Source organism: Harpia harpyja, chromosome 8 (genome assembly GCF_026419915.1).
Source record: "Harpia harpyja isolate bHarHar1 chromosome 8, bHarHar1 primary haplotype, whole genome shotgun sequence".
Lineage (NCBI taxonomy): Eukaryota > Metazoa > Chordata > Aves > Accipitriformes > Accipitridae > Harpia > Harpia harpyja.
The window spans coordinates 41,636,343-41,660,197 of NC_068947.1; the positions used below are offsets into that span (position 1 = coordinate 41,636,343).

Sequence of the window (23,855 nt, forward strand, 5' to 3'; positions counted from 1 at the left end):
AAGGATTGGAATATACAAGTGATGCACAATGCAATTGCTCACCACCTGCCAACTGATGCCTGGTTAGTCCCTAAGCAGTGATTTCCGCCCCCCCCCCCCCCCTCCCCCCAGTTTATATACTAGATGTGATGTCACATGGTATGGAATACCCCGTTGGCCACTTCAGGTCAGCTGCCCTGGCTGTGTCCCCTCCCAACTGCTTGTGCCCCTCCAGCCTTCTTGTTGGCTGGACATGAGAAGCTGAAAAATCCTTGACTTTAGTCTAAACATTACTTAGCAACACCTGAAAACATCAGTGTTATCAACATTCTTCTCATACCTAACTCAAACATAGTACTATACCACCTACTAGGAAGACAATTAACTCTATCCCAGCTGAAACCAGGACAGTTGGAAAACAAAGGGTTTGGGTTTATGTGAACAGGAAGAACTGTACAATCAACACAATAGGGCTAAAGCTGGGTCACCCCAATATGCACATAAATAAGAGATTGCCTACAGGATAGTATTGTGGGGGAAAAGCCCTCATACTCTTCCTGGAAGATCAGTGAGGCGGGGTGCCTCTCTGAAATGCCTGCAAAATAATGCACACAGCATTTGAGAAGAAACAGGAGAAACTGGAAGTCTGCATGCAGTTACAGGGCTATGGAATCACAGAGCTGTGGTGGGATGAGTCACATGACTGGAGTGCTGCAATGGATGCATACAGAATCTTTAGCAATGATGAGCCAGAAGGGTGAGGAAGAGAGTTGCCTTTTTTATGAGAGCAGAGGGAAGGCATGGAACTTTGCCTTGGGACAGATAAACCAGCTGAGAGTTTGAGTTCTGATTAGGAGGCAAACCAAAATGGGCAACGTCTTAGTGGGTGTCTGCTGCAGACTGCCGGATCGGAAAAAAGTAGTAGATGAAGCCTTTAGACAACTGTAAGAAGCCTCACATTCACAGACTGTGGCCCTTGTAGGAGACTTTAGCCACCTTGGTATCTGCTGAAGAGGTAACACAGTAGGGCACCAGCAATCCAGGAGGTTTCTGAAGCACTTTGATGAACACTTCCTAACACAGAGGATTGAAGAGCAGATGATAGAAGACATCCTGCTGGACCTGATTGCTTACAAACAAGGAAGAACTGTTTGGGGATGTGAAGGTCAGTGACATTCTTGGTTGCAGTGACCATGAGATGGTGATGCTCAAGTTCCTGAGAGGAGGGAGTAGGGCAAAAAGTTGGAACACAACCCTGGACTTCAGGAGAGCAGATCTTGGTCTCTTTCATGATCTGCTTGGAAGAATCCCATGGGATACAGCCCCGGGGAGTAGAGGGGCCAAGAACAGCTGGTTGATTTTTTTTGTTGTTGATTTTTTTTTTTTTTTTCCCCTCACCTCCTGCCCCATCCCCTTCACCCCTCCTCCCCAAAGGATCATTTTCTTCAAGGCCTCAATGGTCCATCCCATCCCAACAAGCAGAAAAATCAAACAAACATGGCAGGAGGCCTGCAAGGAATGCTTGACAAAATTCAAATATAAAAAGGAAGCATGCAAGAGGTGGAAGCAGAGACAGATGACCTGGGAGGAAGATAGACAAAGTGTCCAAGTATACAGGGATGGGGTTAGAAAAGCCAGAGCTCACCTGAAGTTGAACCTGGTAACAGATGTGAAGGGCGACAAGAAAGACTTCTACCAGTATGTCAGCAGCAAAAGACAGTGTGCGTTTCTGCTGAATGGGGCAGGGGAACTGGTGACAAAGGACATGGAAAAGTTTGATATACTCAATGCCATGTTCACCTTGGTCTTCACTGATATGATTTGCCTTTTGGAATCCTAGGTCCCTGAGAGCAATGGGAAGGTCTAGAGGAAGGAAGACTTACCCTGTGTGGCAGAGGATCAGGTTATGGAACATTTAAACAAACTGAACATACACAAGTCCATGACACCTGACAGGATGTACCCATGAGTGCTTAGCGAGTTGGCTGATGTCATTGCAAGGCCACCCCAGATTATCTTTGAAAAATCATGGTGATTGGGAGAGGTTCCTGAGGACTAGAAGAAAGCAAATATAACTTCTGTCTTCAAGAATGGCAAAGATGGTCAATAGCACCCTGGACTGCATTAGTAAGAGTACTGGTGGGAGGTCGAAGGAGGTGATCATTCCCCTCTGCTCAGCTGTGGCGAGACCTCATCTGGAGTGGCATGTCCAGGTCTGGGCTCCCCAGTACAAGAGACACACAAACATACTAGAGTGAGTCTAGTGAAGGGCCATTAAGACGTTTGAGGGATGAGTGTGTGTCGTACAAGGTGAGACTGAGGGAGCTGGGATTGTTTAGTTTTGAGAAGACTTGGCAGGGGATCTTATCAATGTGTATAAAAGTCTGATGGAAATGAACAAAGAAGGTGGAGCCAGAGTCTTCTCAGTGGTATCCATTGACAGGACAAGAAGTAGGTACAAACTGAAATATAAGAAAAAAAAGCCTTTTTAATTTCTTTAAATATATTAAAAAAAAAAAACAAAACACTTTTACTATAAGGGGAATAAAACACTGAAAAAGTTGCCAAGAGAAGTTGTGTAGAGTCTTTATCCTTTGAGACAGTCAAAACTACTAGATGTAGTCCTGGGCAACCTGCTTAGAGCAGGGGAGTTGAACTACATGATCTCTAGAGGTCCCTTTCAGCCTCAACTATTCTATGATCACATGATTTTGTGGATATAGGAAACATTTTTATAATGGCCAGTAACAAATAGTGTGGCTGGAAGAATGATGTATCTGTACAATCCAATATGCTGAGAATTGTACAATGGAATAACCAAACAACATGTATAAATACAAGTTAAAAATAGGCTTTGTTCACTTAGGAATCAATTGAGACAGCACTTCAGTGAAGTGTTTGGTATAACCTAGTAACTAAGGAATTTATCTAGAAGAAAAGATTTTTGACTGGTGCCTCAAAAATCAGCTCTTTTCACTTACCATTCTCTCTGATTTGGAACATGTCATTAGTAGCTGCCTCAAAAACACCAACCTCAAGTAACATACAGACACTGGAATATAGGTACTGTAATTACTTCTGTCTAAGCTTTTGTGTTCTCTTCCCTGTACAAATTTTAACCAATTGCACTTTTATCTGCATACTTAAATTTTGGTTAAAACCTACAAAATTAAATGTGCCATACTCAATATAATATGTAAAATAGCATCACAGACAAGGAAAAACTAAGGTTTATTGGTAGCCCTCTGCCTTTTCACGATTCAATCTTCTTATTTTTATGCCTAATACTTTCTCAATCTTCCTACTTACAAAGAGTGGCCTAGTTAAGTTGAATAATGACATGTGAAATAACCTGTTTCTCAGGCTAATAAAGAACAGATGATCTGTTCTGCCCTTTCTGGTGTGATACTGCATTTCTTTCTGAAGGTTAGCCATGACAGGCTTTCTCTTTCTCTTTTATTTTTTTTTTTTTCCCTTTGTTCTACTTTCTGTATCTCTGGACAGTTTGGGCACATGTCTGATACTACATCTTAATGTTGTGTGATAATGCAAATGTGACTATTCTGTAATCTGTTTTCAATGAAAGGGAAGCTGATTATGTTATGAAATTGTTCTCATCTTCAATTCTTGCAATGATATTTGTAGCAGGTTATTTCATTATAGCCTTTATGTTTATACAGGCTTGGTGAAAGCATTGCGGCAAATAATGCTTACAGACAACAAGAAACAGAGCATGCATCAAAAAGAATCCAAATGCGGTCACCCATGACCAACGTTACTTCGGTGAGGTCCTGTCCTTCAAGTGATGGATCCACAACTTCAAATATTCAGGAATTAATACAAAAACTTCATTCTGGACTACAGGTTAGTAGAATTTATATACACTTGTTAAATATTTGATACTTTTTTACGGGGGGGCAGAAATTAAAATCCAAGTGTCAGGCTATAGCACATGTATCAGCTGAGTTCAGTTTAGATTCCTGCCTATTTAGAATGTGTTCCTTTTATTGAGCTCCTGAGCAGAATTCAATAATAATTCTTTGTGCTACATCAGAAGCTGGGCTCCTTATTGAGATCCCTTTCTCCAGTGGGGTTGCCCACACTCTTCTAGTTGTCAGATGTGGAGACAGGTGTCACATATAGTCACAACTGCTTAGACTTGCTGGGACACTTACAAGGAACCTCCTCCCCCTGCTTCCTAAGATATAGCCTGTGATAAAATAGAGATCATATACTGCTTTAGAAGAGTATGGTGCATTTCTTATATGCCTAAACACGCATACGAACATTTTCCTTTTCTTGCCTGTAGCTGACTCTAGTATTTGTGGCCTTCTTGGAAAGGCACTGTTATTACTTCAGAAGAAAGTTTTTGCTTCCCTCTGCAGCAATATGCATTATGAATGAGACACTCAAACAGGCACCACATATAGCGTGCTGCTTTGTGGGCCATGCTGTCAGATACTGGCTATATTTCCTCTTTCTTTTTTCTTTTCAAAGCAAGTTAGTTACTTTGTAGCTGCTTTAGACTGCGTGATGGATCTGTGTGGTTGCTTCTGTTTTCTTTTGGCTTAAAAGAACAGTATGCAAATTGGGAAAACAAACAGAATGGGCCTGATAACAGCTTGATATCTGTATTAGCGGCATTGCCTCCAGCCTTAGCTTTGCAATGGTCCTCTCTCTTGTAACAGATAAGAATGAAACTCAGCAAGCTACCAGTTCCAGGCAGCTGCTAGCATAATAGTGAAAAAGGTCAAGTGAGTCTTCATTGGCTTACTTCATACTCTGCCATGGGATGCTCCCATTGATCATCCTTTTGAGGCTGCACACAACAGTCTGTAGGTGCATTGCTGTGTACATATCAATGTAAGTCAAAGCTGCCACAAGTGCCTAACAGCACTAGTGCAGCACCTTCCAGTAATGTGACGGATTGTAAAGCTGCTTCAATTTTTGAGGGGAGAAATTGAGTGAATCTTTTCTTAGACCTTCTAATTAGTAGAACTTTCCTTTAAAAATGAATATACACACTCACTTTAAAATATCCAGTACTTCATCTCTGTGTGTGTTCTGTATGTTATATGAAGCTCAAATGTGTGTTAAAACATAATTGAGAAAACACTTTTAATAGTATTACTGCACAGAGAGAGTGGAGGGAACTTACAGAAACTTTTCTTATAGTAGTAATATCTAAAAGGACGTAGAGATTACAGGTTTGCAAGCAGGAAAAGAAACTACTTGTTTCCGACTTTAGGGACAGGAAAATATGAGCTGAGAACTGGAGCCATGCAGGGGCTACTGTTAATATGCAAAGAAATTCTTACATAATGGTTCAAAACGGTGCAGAGATGGTAGCTTTTCAGTAGGTGTTCATTGTATGAACAGCTGGGATAGCTTGTACTTGGTAATGTATCAGCATTTATGAACAGCTGCTCAAAACTGCTGTTATAGTAGCACTGCCTAAGAAAAAATATCCTGAAATCACCAAGTAGCATTCTCACTTGACTCAGGCGTATATTTTAATAAACACTTAGGACTTGTTGTACCATATATGGTAAATTTCCTCTAGTAAGTCAGTGGGTTAACATAGTAAGTTCTGTTCTGGGTAGTATCCTTTCAGAACAACTTACCTGGGCCTTTTCTGATAATCTGTATGTTGAGAAGGCCATGGAGTATGAACAGAGATTTTTAGCCATGTGTATTTTGTGCTGTTAATACTAGGGCAAATTACTTTAGGTGTCCTATGAGAGGACTGCTAATTCTCCAGCAAAGATTAGACCAAGGGGAACCATTTTAGAGTGGTGATGTTACCTTTTCATAGTGCTGGACTGATAGTCTTCTGCAGATGAATCCTATTCAGCCTAAATAGTTCAATTATTCAGAAACTTTCCACAAAGAGTCAGGTGGATTCATTTGAGCAGACAGTCTCAGACATAAGAACTCAAAAAGCTAGTGGACAAGTGGAGTTCACAAAACTACTGCGCTCTTTAGGCCTGCGTTACCTATCTAAGTAAATACCAATTTACAGTAGCAGTAATTGGAAAACATTTCCACAGATGAAGGAGCCATTCACTGATATGAGGATATCTGACATAATGGATGTCTATGAGCAGAAGCTGTCGGCGTTAGCAGTGAGTACAACCTAATGTGTATGGGTACATTGCTGTCTGTACATTCAGAAAATGTTAATTAAAAATGTTCTTCCTACGTACAGTCTAAAGAAACTAGGCTGCAAGACCTTTTGGAAGCAAAGACATTAGCTCTGGCTCAGGCTGATAGGCTGATGGCTCAGTACCGATGTCAGAGAGCCCAGGCTGAGTCCGAGGTAAGTAGCAGGAGCTTCCTTCTGGGACTCTGAGGTGGGGCTGAGTAATAATTGTCTGGGTAGCTTTAACTGTGATTGCATGTGTAGAAACTATATAGCTTAACTGTAAGCTATGCTTGCAAGTTAGGGCAATCTTAATTTTTATCATAAACACCCTGTTTTCCTCTGGATTGTTCTTTGGAACAGTTTTCTTTTAATGTCCTTTCCCCTATAGGAAGTCAACAAAACAAACCTACTGGACTGATTATCATTTGTTAACCATTAGTGTTAATTTAATGGTAGTAATCTTGAAAATTAATAAAGCCACTTACTAGAATCCTATATAGAATTTGCTGGTATATGAAGAACTGTTTCCTGTTTGTGCCTTTTAATCACTTGTGAAAGATGAACTTTCAAATAAAGCTTGCTTCCATGGGGTATGTATTTGAGGTGTTGTGTTTTAACCCCAGCCGGCAACTAAGCACCACGCAGCCGCTCACTCACTTCCTCACAGTGGGATGGGGGAAAGAATAAGAAGGGTAAAAGCAAGAAAACTCGTGGGCTGAAATAGAGAGAGTTTAATAGGTAAAGCGAAAGCCACACCCGCAAGCAAAGCAAAACAAGGAATTCATTCACTACTTCCCATCGGCAGCCAGGTGTTCAGCCATCTCCAGGGAAGCAGGTCTCCATCACGTGTAGTGGTGACTTGGGAAGACAAATGCCATCAGTCCAAACATCCCCCCCCTTCCTCCTTTCTTCCCCCAGCTTTATATACTGGGTATGACATCACATGGTATGGAATATCCCTTTGGCCAGTTTGGGTCAGCTGTCCTGGCTGTGTCCCCTCCCAACTGCTTGTGCCCCTCCAGCCTTCTTGCTGGCTGGGCATGAGAAGCTGAAAAATCCTTGACTTGGTCTAAACACTACTTAGCAACAACTGAAAACATCAGTGTGTTACCAACATTCTTCTCATACTGAACCCAAAACATAACACTATACCAGCTACTAGAAAGAAAAAAAAAACTCTACTCCAGCCGAAACCACGGCAGGTGTGCATTGAAAACTCGGAATAATTTCTATTTTTTAAAGGTTATAATAAAGATTGGGCTACAGATTACTAAATCCATAGCTAAAATGTATCACCTTTTACTTTATTCTTCCCTCTCCCCTCCCACTGTCTATAAAGGGATCTAAAGGAATTTAGTGAACAAATTAATTTGTAGTTAATACTAGGTGAGAGAAATCCTTTTCTTAATGTAGCTGCTGGCATTTTAGTGTTAGATCTATGGTCTTAAATATGCCTATTACAAAGTGACTTGTGAAACAGAATTGCTTGTAATTGTGGGTTGGGTTTTTTTTTTGTTGGTGGGGGGTGTCTTTCCACTCAAAGGCAAGAACTCTTGCTGCAGTGTTGAAGGATGCAGAACGAAAAAATGAAGAACTTAATGATTTGCTGAAAGCTCAGCAGGTAGAATCTGAAAGAGCACAGACTGATATTGAACAGCTCTTTCAACACAACAGAAAATTACAAACAGTTGCTGAAGAACATGAAATACTGAAAATATCCTCTGTCAATCTTCTTCAGAGGTAAGGCACGTAAGATCTCTAAGCAAATGCTTCGTATCCAAAGAGTGATGAAGCCCTTTACTGGGCTAAGCGCATTAGAAGGTCAACATTACATGCTACTTCATGTTTTTAAGTGAAAAATTCATTATTTTTTCTTTCTTCTGTAAGCTTGTCAATGAGGTTAACTTAAGTCATTCAGGAAGTTAATATGTTAAATGGAGTGAGAACTAAAGTTGTAGATGTTGAAGGTCCAGTTCAGGAAGTAGCATGAACTTTGTATAAAAGAGAGCATTGTTCTCTAACAAACAAAATTAACAATGCTTAATTTCTATTAGTATTATACCATACTCTCAGCTTCTTTCTTTGATCTTATATGCTGTCTTGATGACATGCTATAAATAGTTTGGTGAAGCAGCTAATAACAGTATGTCTGCATCTTTTATCACTTCTGTAGCAAATTTGACTGAAATTAGGTTAAAGTGAGGTAGGGAGGAAGGAGGCACATTGTGTGTCCCAAATTATTTATAAGCATTATTTCTTTAGAATCTTAAGCTACAAAAGGACATGAGGCACAAAAAGTACATAAAGTTAGAAACTATTTATGAAAATATAATGTGCTTTGGAAGAATAAAGCCTTTAAAAAGCTTTGGCTTTTCAACTCACATGAGCTGGTCTCGTCACTAGGTGTCAGCAAGGCAAAGAAGCTGATAAAATTGAGAGCGAGTTTCTTGCTTAATAATGGGAGCAGGCATTGTATTAGACAATTTTGAAGGCATATTGCTCCCAATAAGGGAGTCATTGAGGGAGGAAAAATGTATAAAACTTTTGTCCATTATGGGGTTTCTTGAGTAAGTAGCTAGTATAGTCGCTGTGGCAGTGCCTGCTTTTGTGCTTGTATTGTATGCAGCCATACACTGTGTGAACATGTATTTGACTAATTTATGTGAAAGAAAACAGCCTCAATCTAGTATTGAACAGTTGTAAATTCTCCAAAGAAGGAATAAAATAGATTTCTGATCCTTACAATGTGTTTATAAAGCAAAAACTTGCTTTCTAAATGATCTGTGCACTTTAAATATACTGTTCCTTAAAAACAATCAGATAACTGACATCAGAGGAGAGAGTTTTCCTTTTGGTAGGAAAGTAGAAAAACATTTGCTTAGAGCATGAGATCTGCCTCAAACTTGTATTAAATGCACATTGCATTGTCTTCAGTATATTCAATTTTTAGTATCACGAGACAACTGGAGATCACAGACTGACTCAAAGGGTCCCTTAAAAGACGACTGCAAATAGCTAATTTATAACAGTTTATGTATGACAAATTTATAAAGGCATCTGTATGTTTTGTCAGTTCCTAAGAGTTTTCTGCTGGAGAAAGGTTGCTTCCTGATCTTTAATAATTAAGGATATGTAAGGGATCCACTGAAGCTTGGCTTGTTTTTTGGGTTTGTTTTTTTTTTTTCCTTCTTCTAAGTATGTTCATTTAAAAAACAAAACAACACCCAAACAAACAACAAACTACCACCAAAAAATCCTCAACTGAACCGCCCTTCCCCACCCTGCCCAAAACACCTTGTTTTTAGCTTGAGTGGGATGATTGCACAGATGATGTCAAGTATTTTTATTTGACAAACTATTAAAGTAAAAGCTCTTCAAAAGCACTTACACTCTTCAACCATAACCCCCTAATTCATTTGTAGGTATGAAACAACTGAAAGACAATATAAAGATCTACAGATTACATGCAATTCACTAAATAAACAAATGGAAGCAATGAAGACACTAAATGAATCACTCAAGCAGCAGCATGACAGGTAAGTTCAATTTGGTCTTTTTAAAGCAAATTAAAGATAAACAGTAAAACTAAATAGCACTTTAGTCTCAATTTTTCAATTCTGCTTTAAGTAATGACTGAGAAGTGGAGTTAGAGGAAGCAAAAGATGCTTCAGTGTTGCTTTGTATGTGTATGTTAGATGAAAATCCGTAGTTTGGTTTATTTTGTTTGCTCCTGTATTGGTTGGGGGCGGGGAGGAGTACCCACAGATTTCAGTGACAGGAGGAATTAAAAGGAGCAATGAAGACAACCCAATTCTTGGGTGCATTTAGTGGGGTGGGGAGGTATCTTTTTGGTTGTTGTTGAATTCTTAAATGCTGTTATCGCCCAAAGATTTTCACATATTCCTTTTTAGCCTGCAAGGTTTCTCTGTAATGTTATCAGATCAGAAAAAAAACCAAAACCACCCTACTAAACTAATACATTTAAAGATTATATTAGAAATATTGGTGGTTGCTATTCTGTCTGTGGTGTAAAACATCATTCCTCAACCAAAAAACTAGCTTTACTTATGTCTTCTTGACTAATTATTTTTTCCCTTTTGATGGCTTAAAATAGAGGTCTGATGTACCTTTCACCAATGTAACTAAGGGAATAGGGTTCCTCTTTGAGAAATTTTATTTAATGCTTAATTTTGCAGAAGATATCTTTAAAATATGCTCATAGGCAGGCCTTGTATTCAGTTTAGAAATAAAATGCTATTCTTGGTTTTACTTGCAAAGTTCACTTCATCCTTCCAGGCTCTTGCCTTGTCAGTAATCAGAGCAGTCCAAATCACTGCCTTGAGTTCTGATTCAAATGGAAACATTTTCATACTGATACATTAGTTTGCTACTGAATAAATTTGGACACTTACTTTCACTGCTGCAAAATGCAGCTCAGTGTAGTTGGGGAGATATTCTGACAAAAGCTGCCCCTTTTTAAAGGCAGGTCAGGGGAGCATTTATTATACAGATGTTCTTGAACTGCCACGAATAAAATGGAGACCATGGAAATACACTCCCCCCCCCGCTCCTTGCTAGAGGCTGCAGCTTAGAAACTGGTAGATAGGAAGTGGGTAAACAAGTAAACAAGAGTGACAGCAGACGTCATCTAGGCAAGGCAAGTGGCAGATAGAATATGCCTTAGAAATTAGGCTAGCTACTAATGGAAAAAGTACATTACCTTCATAGAGTGCCCAGGTTACAGCTATAATGCTAGTAGATGACAGTACCTATATATTAAATGATTGTGGAAACTAAATATTATCCTAACTAGTGAAGACTGACGCAGACCTGTATATGGGCTGTGGTAATATCTTATGAAATGGTTGTTTTTGCTGAGTGACAATCAGGAAGATGTTCAGAATGGTATTGGAAAATCTGTATGCATAAATGTGCTTGCATGAATAATAGCTGAAACAGGTTTTACAAATGGTATTGTCGATTCAGGAGCATACTAAGACCTAAATCCCAGCATCCTTTATCACTAATGGCAATGAATTTTGACTCGGGCTGAATGACAATTTCAGTTCTGTCATGGTATTTTGAATGCTTTGTGGTTGTAATCAAAAGCAATAGTTTCTGGTGTTTAAGCTCCAGGTATGAACCTTTTTAGTAGTTTCTACTGTGTCTCCATGATCAGAGAAGGGAAATTACTGTTTCATGGGGGGGGGAAGAAATAAAATCTGTCTGTGCTCCCACCCTGCAAATTCATATGTTTGATCATTTGAAGCTCCTGACAGCAATTGGAAATGATACAAAAATCATTCTAACTTCTTAGGACAGAGAAATGGTGGCATATCTCACTTTGATCATCAAAATTTATTTCTCTGCAATTTTAGGACTGCTGCACAGTTGATAGAAACTGAGGATCACAGAAAAGAATTACAGCAACAGCTACAGGAGAGAGATGGCAAAATAGCAAGTAAGTCACTTACCTAAAGGTCACTGAACCTAAAGAACTAAGTAGATTAACTAGGTGGTGGTGTTATGGGCTCTAGATAAGCAGCTATATCTTATTAAGTAACTTGTAAACCTTAAGTTAGCCAGGCATATGCAATTTAACAGTTGAATGAAACAAATGCAGTTTTTTATTTTTTAGAAGGATACGTAAACTTCATTTCCCAGACTACATGGACTTCACTGAATCTCTGTACAGCATCATATGTCCCTTCAGGATCTTCTTACAGCATGTCCATTAGAACTATTTTCTGTAGGAACTGCAAATTACGAGAGCTTAATTTAACTCTTCTGCAAATGACTGGAAGCAACTACTAAAACTTAGCAGTAGGTGGCACTACGCAGTAATTCAATTATTAGCAGCCATGTTGAGTCAAAAAAAAAAAAAAAAGCCAACAACAAACCCAAAAACTTGTTTCCCAGGCAATGCAGTATCTCTTTTCTAAGTTTGGCAACCCATCTTTTAATGTGTTCGTTTTCTTAAGCCTTGCAACAGAAAATAAAAGTTCTGGAAGAAAAACTGAAAGCTCAGCAGAAAGAAAAAACAGATATGGAACAAACTATAGATACTCTTAGAAAGGAATTAAGTAAAACGGAGCAAACAAGGAAGGAACTGAGTATCAAGGTAAGGAATTATTTGCACCTGCATTCTAGAGACTGGAATTTCAGATATGTATTTAACTGATGGAGTTGGTAAATCAATATTTCAGTGGTAAAGTAGCTAAAGAAACTAGAGCAATCTATGTAGTGAACAAGAACAAATTCTCTCAAATTTAATTGTATACCTTTTGAGTTTTGAGTAGGTGAGCTTGAATTTAAGAGAAAAGAAGTCAGGGTCAGGTTCTAATGAGGCATGTTGTGCGAGTACATAACGTTTGAAAAAAAAAAAAAAAACCAAAAAACAAAACAAACCTGTAGTACAATATTAAATAAGAGAATGTCGCCCATTCCTCTTCAGTAGTTTTGACTACTGTAAAATGTGGATTGGCTTGCTTTCTCCCCTTTCTCATGTCCTGAATTAAGGTATATATGCTACATGTGTGCTCCAAAATGCATCTGATTTTCTTCTTGATCTTTGAAATTCTAATAAAATATCTATTTTTATCTCTAAGAAAAATAGTCTCTTTTTTCAAAACAGAGACCAGTTTGTCTATACCAGGTTAACAGGTTAATGTTTAAAAAACCAAAACGAAATCCCCAAAACTTCAGTGCAGCCTATCTGTCCTTGCCTGTAGGTTAGGCTACCTGTAAACTCACAAGGCAGAGATTCATTTTACATGCAAACTGATCAGCAAACGCAAAGTGTGCAGTCTGGCAAATGCATTTGCTGTATTTACATTCCCTGGAAGCAAAGTCTAATCTCTCCAGGAAATATTATCCAGTATATAGCAAATATTTCCCTTGTTCATGGTAAATATTTACTGGTATAGGACTTGAAATGGAATGTGGATGGCTTAACTGTGAACAATTCTGCTGCTTAAATAGGACAGTAACATGGGGGTTGGTGCTTTCCCATGGTATCTAACATTTTGAAGTGTGGCAGTAGCTGTAATCATTCATGTGCACCAAATGTATAGCTGAGAAAGATATCTGAAACAAGCTTGTAATTTTAAAACTGCTTTTTAATTACTTGCTTAAATTCACCATCAGGCCACTCAGCTTTCACTGTTGTGTACGTTTTTCAGTCGGCAATGGAGGAAACTGCAATGTTTTGTTTGTTTGTGCAGGCATCTTCTCTGGAAGTTCAAAAATCCCAGTTGGAAGGACGCTTGGAAGAAAAAGAAGCGCTTGTAAAACTACAGAAGGAAGAATTGAACAAACACTCCAATATGATTGCAATGATTCACAGCCTAAGTGGTGGCAAGTTAAGTGCAGAAGCAGTGAACCTCAGTTTATAGGGCTCTGTTGTTAAGATTTTAGTATTTTATACATATGTATGAATATATGTAAAGATTTTTAAACCTGGAGTTAGCATATGATCTGCCTCAAAAAAAACTAAAATTTAAGTAGCCTAACTATCAATTGAGAAGAAAAAGTAGTAATTGTGGAAGCTTTGATCTGAAAAAAACTGAGCTACTATATAGCAAATAGGTCTTCTGATGGTCTTGGTAGAAATATTATCATCTGTATTGGGAGCTGAATGCAACTTTTGCTGGTGACTAACCTTCCTAAATATATATAGGGAAACGTAAAGCAAAATAGGAGTCACTGTCAACTTTTTTGTCTGTAAATTCTTCTATTGGCCATCTGGCAAGCAGCGAGCTTCATAGGTTAAGCGCTTTTATGATGTAATCTTGTTAATTTTGACTCTTCTGAATACCATTATTATTTGTACAGTGTTGCTTCCTGACGTCGAAGGTATAAACATAAAAATAAAATGGATTATATCAATTAGAACATGTTACATTGAAAGCTGTATTTATCAGCGTATTGGTGCAAGTGCTTCATGTAGTAAATATGTGGAGGCGTTTCTAATTATGAGGAGATATGAATTTGAGCAAGTAGAACACCACATTTGAATGACTCTTCAGCAAGTAGCATCTGTTAGGGAAGGCATGCTAAAATAAAATATATGAATGTACAAATATTTCTTAAATACTAGATAATACTTTCCTAATCCTACAATGCTTCTCTTCATTCTTTGAAAAGATCTGCACGTTTTTGACAATCCTATCTGATGCATGCTAGCTGTTGTCAGCATTGTCGTTTTCTGTACACCAACAGGATTTCATATATTGGTCATACTATAATTATTTAGATAATTTTGGTCTTTAAAAAAATGTACTTTCATATGAAAGACTAGCACTAGACTTCGATACACATTTTTGAGTGGCAGAACACTTTCCTGTCCTTAGTTTACATGTGACATGAATAACATGTCTTTTAGCAGTTGGCAGAACTATTTCATTAGTATCTGTATTTTGGCAGAACTGCCAGAGTTTTGGGTGATCTAATATATATCTTTTTCTGTAGCATTACTGCCTTTATTTTTATCTAATTTGTAATGGCTAGATTTTAAAATACCTGAGATTCTTTGTTTTTCAGTTGTGTAATAGATGTGTCTTACTGAATCTGTTGAACTCACGTCTAAGAACAGCCTTGCACGTTCAGTTGCAATTTTCCAATTCATCTGATGTTGTATCTATTTTAACCTGTTGCTGAAATATAGTTTTCATAACCTAATCACAGGTAAGATTTACAGATACTGTTCTGGTCTCTGTGAAGACCAGGGGAATAAAAAAAAAAATTGCTCTGTTTTCTGTGTTTTATGTATTCTGCTAAGTGAGGTAAATTACAGGGATGACTGCCAGCTTTGTGCACAATGCATCCAGTTTGGTTGCCTTTTTGCATAAAATGCAGTTATTGCTTAGGAAGGCCAAAAAAAAAAAAAAAAAGAATGTTATCAGAATTGCTGAAGTGAGGGGTCTTGTTAGAGTTTTGCAAACTCAATGGGGAAAGAAAGCTTCGTCAACCATCAATTTTTACTCCAGTCTAATGGGTTAAGAAATTTGAGTGTCAAAGTAAATTTGCAAACATGGTTTCATTTCTGTTTAAGTCTTTTGGTCATGGGGAACGGGTAAGTAAATGGTTTTTTTGCTCCTTTTCTGGCAGAAACTGCTCATGTAAAGAAATTCAAGTAGGAAATGTCAAGCATGTTACTAATTAAACTGATAAATGCTGGTCTGACTTTGTTTTCAAATGGTGGAATGGGAGGGCAAAAATGTCAAGCTGCTCACCAGAGTAAGGTCATGCAGCAATAAGGTTCATGTCCCCAGAAAATGGTAAACGAGTCTTTGGAGTTTACATGATAGAATCCACAGTAATAAGCACGGTGTATAAATATTGATTGTTTTTTTCCCCTGGAAAAATGTGCTGCTTCAGTATGCTGTTCCAAGCCAAGTGTTGCTGAACTCTGTTGGGCTGCATAGCGAATGAATGCATGGACACATCAAGCTACTTTGTCAGTGTTTTTGTGTTCTTTCCTGGCAGTGCTTTTCCAATTGGTAGTGAATAGTGGCTAATGGAACTAGGAAATAAATTGATGTCTGTTTAAAATTTTGTTCAAAACATATAGCTCTTTTCACTGTAGAAAAACCTGTGAATCTTTACACTTAATTCGTGCAGAGAAATAGCTGTGTTCTGGGGTTTTGCTTTTAGGCATCTTGATATTATCAGTGTTCAAAATAGTTCTGTAATAAAGTCCCTGTGCTGTTTTAATATTCTTGTTATGTGCTGTATCCAATATGCTGTTGGACTTTTTTTTTCTTTCCCCACAGGCTCCTTCATTTAGTGCAGAGAGTAGCTGGCACCAGCACAACGAATAGCTCTTCAACAGAGTCGATTTTTAATTATCTGTGTTATGTCAGGTTGTCAATTGTCTGTTTTACAAGTACAGAGACTCATGAGCTGTCTTAGTTCAGAGCAACCTCATGTCTCAATATCGGGCACTCCAGTACTTATCTGAAAGTAGCTGCCTTTTATTTACATAATCTGGAGAAAGTTTTCGATTCAACATGTGGTTCTGAATAGCTTTGTACATTATTTCAGTCCTGCTGTAAAAACAGTATTTCTTTTTCTGAAGTGTGTATTTTCTGTGTTCTCTAGTTCATTTCTGGTGTACTTTTGGGGGACAATGAGATAGTAAGCAGTTTGGAGTTGATGCTTTTCAGTTCATAGTCTATTATATGTTGTCTTCATCTTACCACTCCCCTTCTCTTTTGGTCTCAATTCTGCATTTTTTGATCTTTTTCTACTTCCCTGCTAGTGGTTTATTTTAGGCTTTCACTTTCCCCCACTTCTCCATCTCTCCACCTCTCTTTCATCACTGATGCCAAGTGACAGTGCCTATCACTTGCTTTTCTCTGGTGAAGTCTGTCTTGTATTGAAACTGGGAAGCTTTTCTTGTGTGCTGTTTGGATCTAGTAGTGGAGTCTTTCCCACCTCTGGGATAAAACAGGCTGTGGAATTGAACTCTGACTTTCGAATTAAGTGCAATTGATCATCCTTGCCTACACAGAAGATGGAACATGAAGCTTTTCCTGAACCAATTCTCATGCTATCATTGTCCTCCCCCTATGCTTATCTCTGTTATAAACAAGGCAGAGCATTTTTTTTTTTTTTTAATTAGTGTGGTCAAAATATCTATGCTGTGGTATTTGTGCTAGCATGTGCAACTTAATGTAGGCAAAAAACCCTTTCCTCCCAGGCTTTTGAAACTTTGTCTGGAATTTTCTTAACTTCAGGATGAAGTTAATATCCTGCACAAATGGTAGGACTTCTGAGCTTTACAAACTGAAAGCATGGCCTTGCTGTAGGAAGTGATCCTAAATGTAAGTGCTGGTAAGTAAGCCTGTTTAAAACAAGCAATATAATGAACAGCTGATACCATCTTTGATAGATTTTTCAGGAAGCATTTAGTACTGATTGTGAGTAGTAGGATTTATTTAGTGATGGTGTAAACAAAATATAAAATTCTGAGTAAAGTCTAAAAACTACTTATGCTACAGATTCAACAGTGCCAAAAGTGTTAACTGCTGGTCAAGATTTACGTCTTGTTTATGCTTACAAATGTCTTGATTCAGAGGTGTGTGTCGTTCTCCAGGAATTCTCTAGCAGTGCACTTTTCTGGAATAAATGCAGGCCAAAAATGAGACAAACTCCACTGAAACTGTGCCACCTAGCTTTATAGGTTTGGTTTAAGTGTTCTTAAGAGATGTAAGGAGAGGTTCTCTGCTCCTTTTTCTTAGAGTTTATTGTTAGCAGCCAAAGATGAAGCATTTTTAGGCAAGTACTTCACAAAAAATGCTTTCAACCTTGCAAAGTTGATTTATATATAAACTCCATGCATTCCCATCTGGTTACTTTTTGAAACCTTCAGATTTGTTCACTGAAGCAGACTTCCTTTCCAACTCTTTCTCACCAATTTCCCTTCTGCAGCGTGATGAAGTTGGGAACAGTCTGTTAGCTTTACATCCCCAGTGACACATTTGTATCTCTCTACCCCAGTCCAATCTAAATTGGCTACTTTCCTAGGAGTACATAGAAATGAGAAACAACTAGTTAGGCTGAATTATGCCACGCTGAAAACTGTGTAGCTGTTGATGTAAACAATCTGGTAGTCCCAGACCATGCCTGGCAACCAGGGCAAGGTGCTTTCCCACCTCCTGAGTGGCAGTCTGGATTGTTCTGGTCACTGCTGGAAAAATTAGGCACCTTTATCAAAGAGGCCATCCATTTCAGAACAGAAGTAACAAGGTAGTATGGTCCTCATTTTTATGTCCAGTTTCTGTTTGAATCTGCTATGCCTGAGTTTCTCATAGTTGCAATATGTTGAACTCTTCCTAAGGAGCAACCTCATGTCCCTTCTGACATGTTGCCCTTTGACCTGGGATTAACTGATGGTCTTGGCTGAAAAGCTGGTGGTCAGCTGGAATATCTTGTCTTATTATGAATGATTCTTGTCAAGGGAGATCAGTAAGAAGAGCCAGCTAGATCCATCCATGTGTTTCATGCTCGGCATTAGTGTCGTGTATGTGATTAGAAACTCCATGTCTCCTCTTATGCCTGCGTGGCTTTTGAACTGACCTATAAATGCAAGTTTGAGTCTAGGAGGTGGGGGTGGGTTTTCTTTGGTTGGTTGGCGGGTTTTTTATGGCTATTCGCTTTTGTCTGAAAACAGAAGCTTGGGAATTATGGGAGCCCTTATATACATTGCTACCATTGATGTGTTTACAGTTTGTCTCCCTGACCCATTATTGTTGGGCTGTGTTGGGTTTTGAGCAAACATTGCAGCACTTTACTCATAACAATAGAATTTTTTTTTCTTTTTTTTTTGAGGATGTCTTTGGAAATGGAAATATACAAGTCTACTGGTATATCTCTATTAAAACTTTTGTGGTGTTTGCCCTGCTACCCCATCTTTTCAGGAGAATGTGTAAGAGCATCGCCGCATGCTGCCTTCTTCCTTCTGCCAGTATCTTCCCTTCTAAACAGAAAGTTTGTGGAGAAACCACTAAAAAGGGAAAACAATGTAACAAAACTAGTGGGGCAGCAACTTTCTCCTTTAGCCTTATGTATTCTCAATGTTGACTGGGGAAGCAAACAAACAAAAAAGATGGTGTTGGGGGTAAGGCACCTGGCTGGGAGGAAAGAAATCTGGGTTCACCTACCACAGAACTTTAGTCTTGCAGTGCAGGCTCTGGCCTAGCTTGGAAAATGGACTGCATGGACAAAATTGGCCACAGTCTAGGCAAGAAGTCTTAATGGCAACAGGAAGCGTTCAACCTGGTTGTATCAAACATGCATAGTATTACACTTGTAAAACTGAATCCGAAGCTGTTAGGCTAATAGCTGAGCCTTTGCACAACCTTGAGGAAAGCAGATCATGAAAAAACTTTATTTAGTGTATGGGGCAGGAAGGAAGATGGTACAAAGCACCTTGAAGCATATTTGGGAATAATCTGAAGTATCTTTTCAGTCAGTACACAATCCCAGTCCTGAACACAGCATACTACGTGGGTGTGGGTGTGATACAAACATCTGGGGCCCTTAAAGAAAGCAGAGACAAAACCAAGGACAATGTAATGTTACTCAGCAGCAGGCATTGTAGCTCTTGTTGCTTAGATGGACTTTGAAAGGCCTGCTTGCTTGCAGGGATTTAAAACATCTTTTTCTTCTAAAGCTCTGCATCAGAAATGAACTCTTCAGCGTTTGAGAAACGTGATGAAGGTGGCTTACACATTCCTTATTGCAACGTGGGAAGCCTAGGGAGACAGCCAGTGCAATTGGTTTTTTTTCTGTGAGATGTTCCCAGCACTGCTTATGCTCTGGGATAAGGACAGGAGAGAGTGCAGGGAAAAGGGGAGACTGTGTCACCAGATCCTAAACAAATTGATAGGAGTGGAAAAATCCCAGATTTCCTTGGCTAAGCTACTGTAGTATAATAGTTGACTGCAGTTTTCTTTTAATATGGTTGGCCTGTGATACAGAGTCTCTGTTCTAAGTCCAGACTGTGGGTTTGTCACTTAATACACGCTGATTAAATTCTGTAGGATCCTGTTCCTTTGGGCCAAAGTACGTCTTTGAAAAGGTTATCTCTGCATGAGAACAAGCACCTCATACTGCTGGGATCTCCCACATAGCAGGGATGGCTAGCCCTTGATTTACCCATACATAGCTAAGCCTTCACATGAGAGAGCAAATACCGTATTAGTTAAATTTTTCTCAGAGTAACTGAGCAAACAATTTGGTTTAGGGTTTTGTGGTGTATTAAGTTATTAAAAACTAATTTTGTAAGTAAGCAGCTGTTGTTTTGGCTCGGTTTTACTTCAGAATAATCTATCTGGGTGTATTATTTGCGTATATTGATACGCAAGTGTTGCATTTCAGTTGTGTTTTACAGTACAGCCAGAATGTCCTATAACCTTTGAAGGAAATAGAAGGCTATTGTAATTTAAAAATCCAGAGGCTTCTGATAAGCCCCAGGCGAAAAATAATCCAGTGCTGCTCAGTTACAATATATTTTGTTTAATCTTGGTTGGAGGGTGGGGGCCATGGTCACAACCCATTTCTGCTTGCTTGTGTTTTGTATCAAGTGCCTTAATTGTTTCTCTTTTTATCTTTTAAGGATAAAGCTTAGAAAAATATATTTGGGCTATTTTTATCATGTATCTAGCAATTGGAAGTGAGTCTAGTTTTAAAAGAAGCCCTTAATTTTCTTACTTATATTCAGGATGAGGTGAACCAATACAACTTCTTTGTTGTGGCTTTTTAAGGCAGTGGGAAATCTCAGAGAGCTATTGTGTTCATTTCAGTATCATTTTAATGGTTTGCTTCAACGCTGAAAAGCTCCTCAGAGTATGCTTCAAGGTATTGTGCTGTTGCCTTGCTTGTGTTCTGCAAAGACCAAGCAAATGCCTTTATGTCTTTCACTGGCAAGAGCAGAAGTCGTTTTTATTGGAGGGGGGGTTAATACACTGGGGAACAGCATCTTCTCTGCGTGTGAGGCTGCTGTCACTCCTTCACCTGTTTAATGTCTGTGGCTGAAGTGCTGTATATTTTTAGGCATGGTGTGCTTGGAAAGCACAATCTTTGGGCTGGCTGATGCATGCTATCCTCCAAGGTGACTGTTCTCCCCCAGAGAGAGTAACAGGCTGCTCGACTCTGTGGAGTGCCAGAATAGAGGTTGCTCCTGCCTCTCCCTGCATGAGCAGAACACGGCTGCAGCTCGTAACTGCTCAAACACATGCTGCTGCTTAGACTGTGCTCGAACGCTTGTCTGTCTGAAGAACCTTTGCCCATATGTAGTTATTGAACAGATGAAGGTAAAATATCTAACGTATAGCCTTTCTCACTCATTCATTTCCATACAGTACTTATCATTACAGTATCTACATACAATTGCCTTCATGTTACCAACAGAGAATCAAGATGCAAATTGGGGTAAACTGCTAATTTGGGGCTCCTTGTGTGGGAAGTTGAAACCCTCCATTTGTTAGTACATAACACTTCATACATGCATGCACGGATGTGCTTTCTACAGCTCCAGAAAATGATTCTTGGTTGTTTTGACTGCAGCCCTGGCATGCAGTACTTGCATGCGCTTCCACTCAGCATTTCCATGCAAATCAGGGGTTTTCAACCTAGTTGCACAGAAAATAAAACCAGTTATGGTGGTTGCCTATCTAAAAGTTCTTGTAAATGGCTTGCTTGCCATCACACAGGTACTTTGTGGTGAAGCCTCCTGGCATACTAATGCAGCAAGCAATTACCTGAGTCTTAAAATCGTCTTTCTTTTCCCACTTCTGACTCATACAGAAGGCAGCTTCTGCAACAGAGTGAAAAGGGACATGCAGACAGCAGTGTCTCCTTCACCACCTGACTTTGCCTTCCTCCCCACGCAGGCCTATCTCATGCAGAATGAGGCAGAGCCCCCAGGGGAAAAATAGCATCTAATCACATCACTGGAAGCAGAGCGCTTACGCACGCAGGTGCTGGAGCGAGGTCGCACAGCCTCCAATTTTACTTCTATTTCTGAAGCCTGGAGTACTCAAATGACATTTTTCCTTCCCCCTTTCCCTCCTGCTCCCAAGCCTTGTTTATTATAAATCTAACTACTCAAGGCCTGATGATACTGTCATGTTTATTCATAAGCTGGTGAGAAGAAAGGATAGAAGCTAGACCTAAATTGCAGATACAATTTTATTAGCTTACCAAGTCTGCACACAAGGAGGATTGCTAGAGGGTGAAAAGCCTTTTGGCTGAGCCCACGCAAGTGCGAGTTCTGAGGTACAGTTCTCCAGGAGATAACTTCACTGTTTGGTGGGGGGGGTGATACTTGTTAAGTCTCCTCTATCTTAAAATCCTCTGGAGGTAAAACTGATGTTTTATGTCAATAAGTCTCAGGTTAGAGGGAAAGTGTTTAAAATGTCAGTGTTTGAATTCTGTAAGAATTCTTCTGTTTCTCAGAACTTAAGGTAGAAAGTGATTACAGGAGAGATAGGATGAGTGGCACTAATCTTTGGGAAGTATTTTCCATTCATTGCAGTGTCAAAGCATGATAAAAATTTTAGATCAGGTAGCTGAAGGTCTGGCATTAGTCTCTGTCTGTTGTTGAGTGATAACATTTTCCTGGATTTCTCCCAGACTCGTTAAACTTCATCAGTCCCAGGCAAATCTAGCAAGGACGTGTGTTTGGATGAGAGCTCTGCTGGACTGAAATATTAAACAATGACCATTCATACCACTGATACAAACTGGTAATTTTTGGTTGGATAGTTACAATGATGCCTCACAACTTAGGGATAAGCTAAGGGATCCAGTGGGCTACTGATGCCAGCTGGGCTCTGGTAATTTCTGCACTTGTGCAGAGCCCAAGGTGAAGTTAAGCCTAACAGTTTATGTCAAACCTGTTTTACTGCTGTCTAAAATAAGTTGCTTTCCACAGTTCATGCATACGGCCAGCTTTCCTTTCATTCAGTAAGGTACTGTGTAACAATTAAAAATATCACAATAGCTTCCAGCTTTTTCTTAGTCTCTACATATTATTCCTCTATGCAAAGGCCTCTGTAATCTCTTTAGTGCTTTCTGGGGAAGGAGGTGGGATTTTCCCTTCTCCCAGAACAGGTCTGTAGTCTAAGCCACTATCCGAATCATTAATTTTATGTATAAACACCATTATTTACTATAAAGAGCTCAACAACTAAAGTAGTACTTGCTGCATGTCCTTTTGGGGTAATCTTTGCTGCTTGGCTCAGGTCTTCATAGTACACATGTACTTCCTTCTTTGCAATGTTTTCATCTCCATAAAGGCGAAGAAAGGATGTGTTTATTTTTACCCATTTAGAATGGGCTAAAGCTTAGATCAGATCTGGGACTTGAGTTTGGCACTCAGGTAGCAACACTTAACAAAGGCTGATCTAGGCAAGTGAAATTGGATTTTGTTATCTTGTGTTAAAGGCTCTGGCATGCTTGTATCTTTAAAACGTTAAAAGCTAAATGTCATCAGATTCAAGATTCTTTAGCAGGCACAATGCTAATGTGAATGCTAGCTACAAACCTATTTTGCTGTAAAACTCCATGAACTCATTGAAAATGGTTTTCCAACACCTTAAAACTATTAATACCTTGACTGGGAAATTTGTTTGGAGGTATTACTGCACATCAATGTTGCATTTTTAATAACCCTGTTTAGCAAAGAGAATATTGGCTGGTTTATATAGACTCAAGTGGGTCGATAAGTGGGTAACGGATGCATGTGACATGCTGGAAAACCACTTACAGAACAATAGCCAAGGTCACTCCGTGTCATTTCTGCAGCGTGTGGCAGAACTGTGGAGCCAGGTCTCCCTCACCTACTCTTCCAACCAGGAGAAATGTAAACTCCTCTTCACAGACCCATGCATAAACAGATTGACTTCAGAAGAGAAGGAAGACTCAGTGGCAGGAGCTGGTTACTATGGCTATATGCATTACTCACTCTAAATGGAGAAATCAAGCCAACAATCGCTGTATACATTAACTATATTTGTATATGAAGGAAGCTCATTGCCAGCAGCTGTGTGAAGGTGTCGTGCTGAAAATCCAACTTTGTTCGTGTCAGTCAAGGACTTAGTGACTTTCATGCATTGAAAGCAGTGCATACTGAAAGCAGCAAAACTTCTGCACTGTGGGGTCGGGTCCTTTGTCCTCCTTAAGCCCTTGTTTTCTCTATGCAAAAGTGACCTCAGATTCCTCA

The 23,855-nt window shown here is 39.2% G+C and overlaps 1 protein-coding gene across 3 annotated transcripts in view; it reads left to right on the plus strand.

Moving 5' to 3' along the window:
- CIP2A (cellular inhibitor of PP2A) overlaps nucleotides 1-15,838 on the plus strand; it is a 30,582-nt gene extending 14,744 nt beyond the window's left edge. For all 3 annotated transcript variants that reach the window (XM_052794011.1, XM_052794012.1, XM_052794013.1), the window contains 8 exons: nucleotides 3,660-3,843; nucleotides 6,030-6,104; nucleotides 6,188-6,298; nucleotides 7,668-7,864; nucleotides 9,547-9,660; nucleotides 11,503-11,585; nucleotides 12,106-12,245; nucleotides 13,348-15,838. In XM_052794011.1, the coding sequence (XP_052649971.1) occupies nucleotides 3,660-3,843; nucleotides 6,030-6,104; nucleotides 6,188-6,298; nucleotides 7,668-7,864; nucleotides 9,547-9,660; nucleotides 11,503-11,585; nucleotides 12,106-12,245; nucleotides 13,348-13,518 (1,075 nt within the window). In that variant the 3' untranslated portion in view covers nucleotides 13,519-15,838. The remainder of the gene's footprint in view (nucleotides 1-3,659; nucleotides 3,844-6,029; nucleotides 6,105-6,187; nucleotides 6,299-7,667; nucleotides 7,865-9,546; nucleotides 9,661-11,502; nucleotides 11,586-12,105; nucleotides 12,246-13,347) is intronic.
- Nucleotides 15,839-23,855: the final 8,017 nt, after the last annotated feature.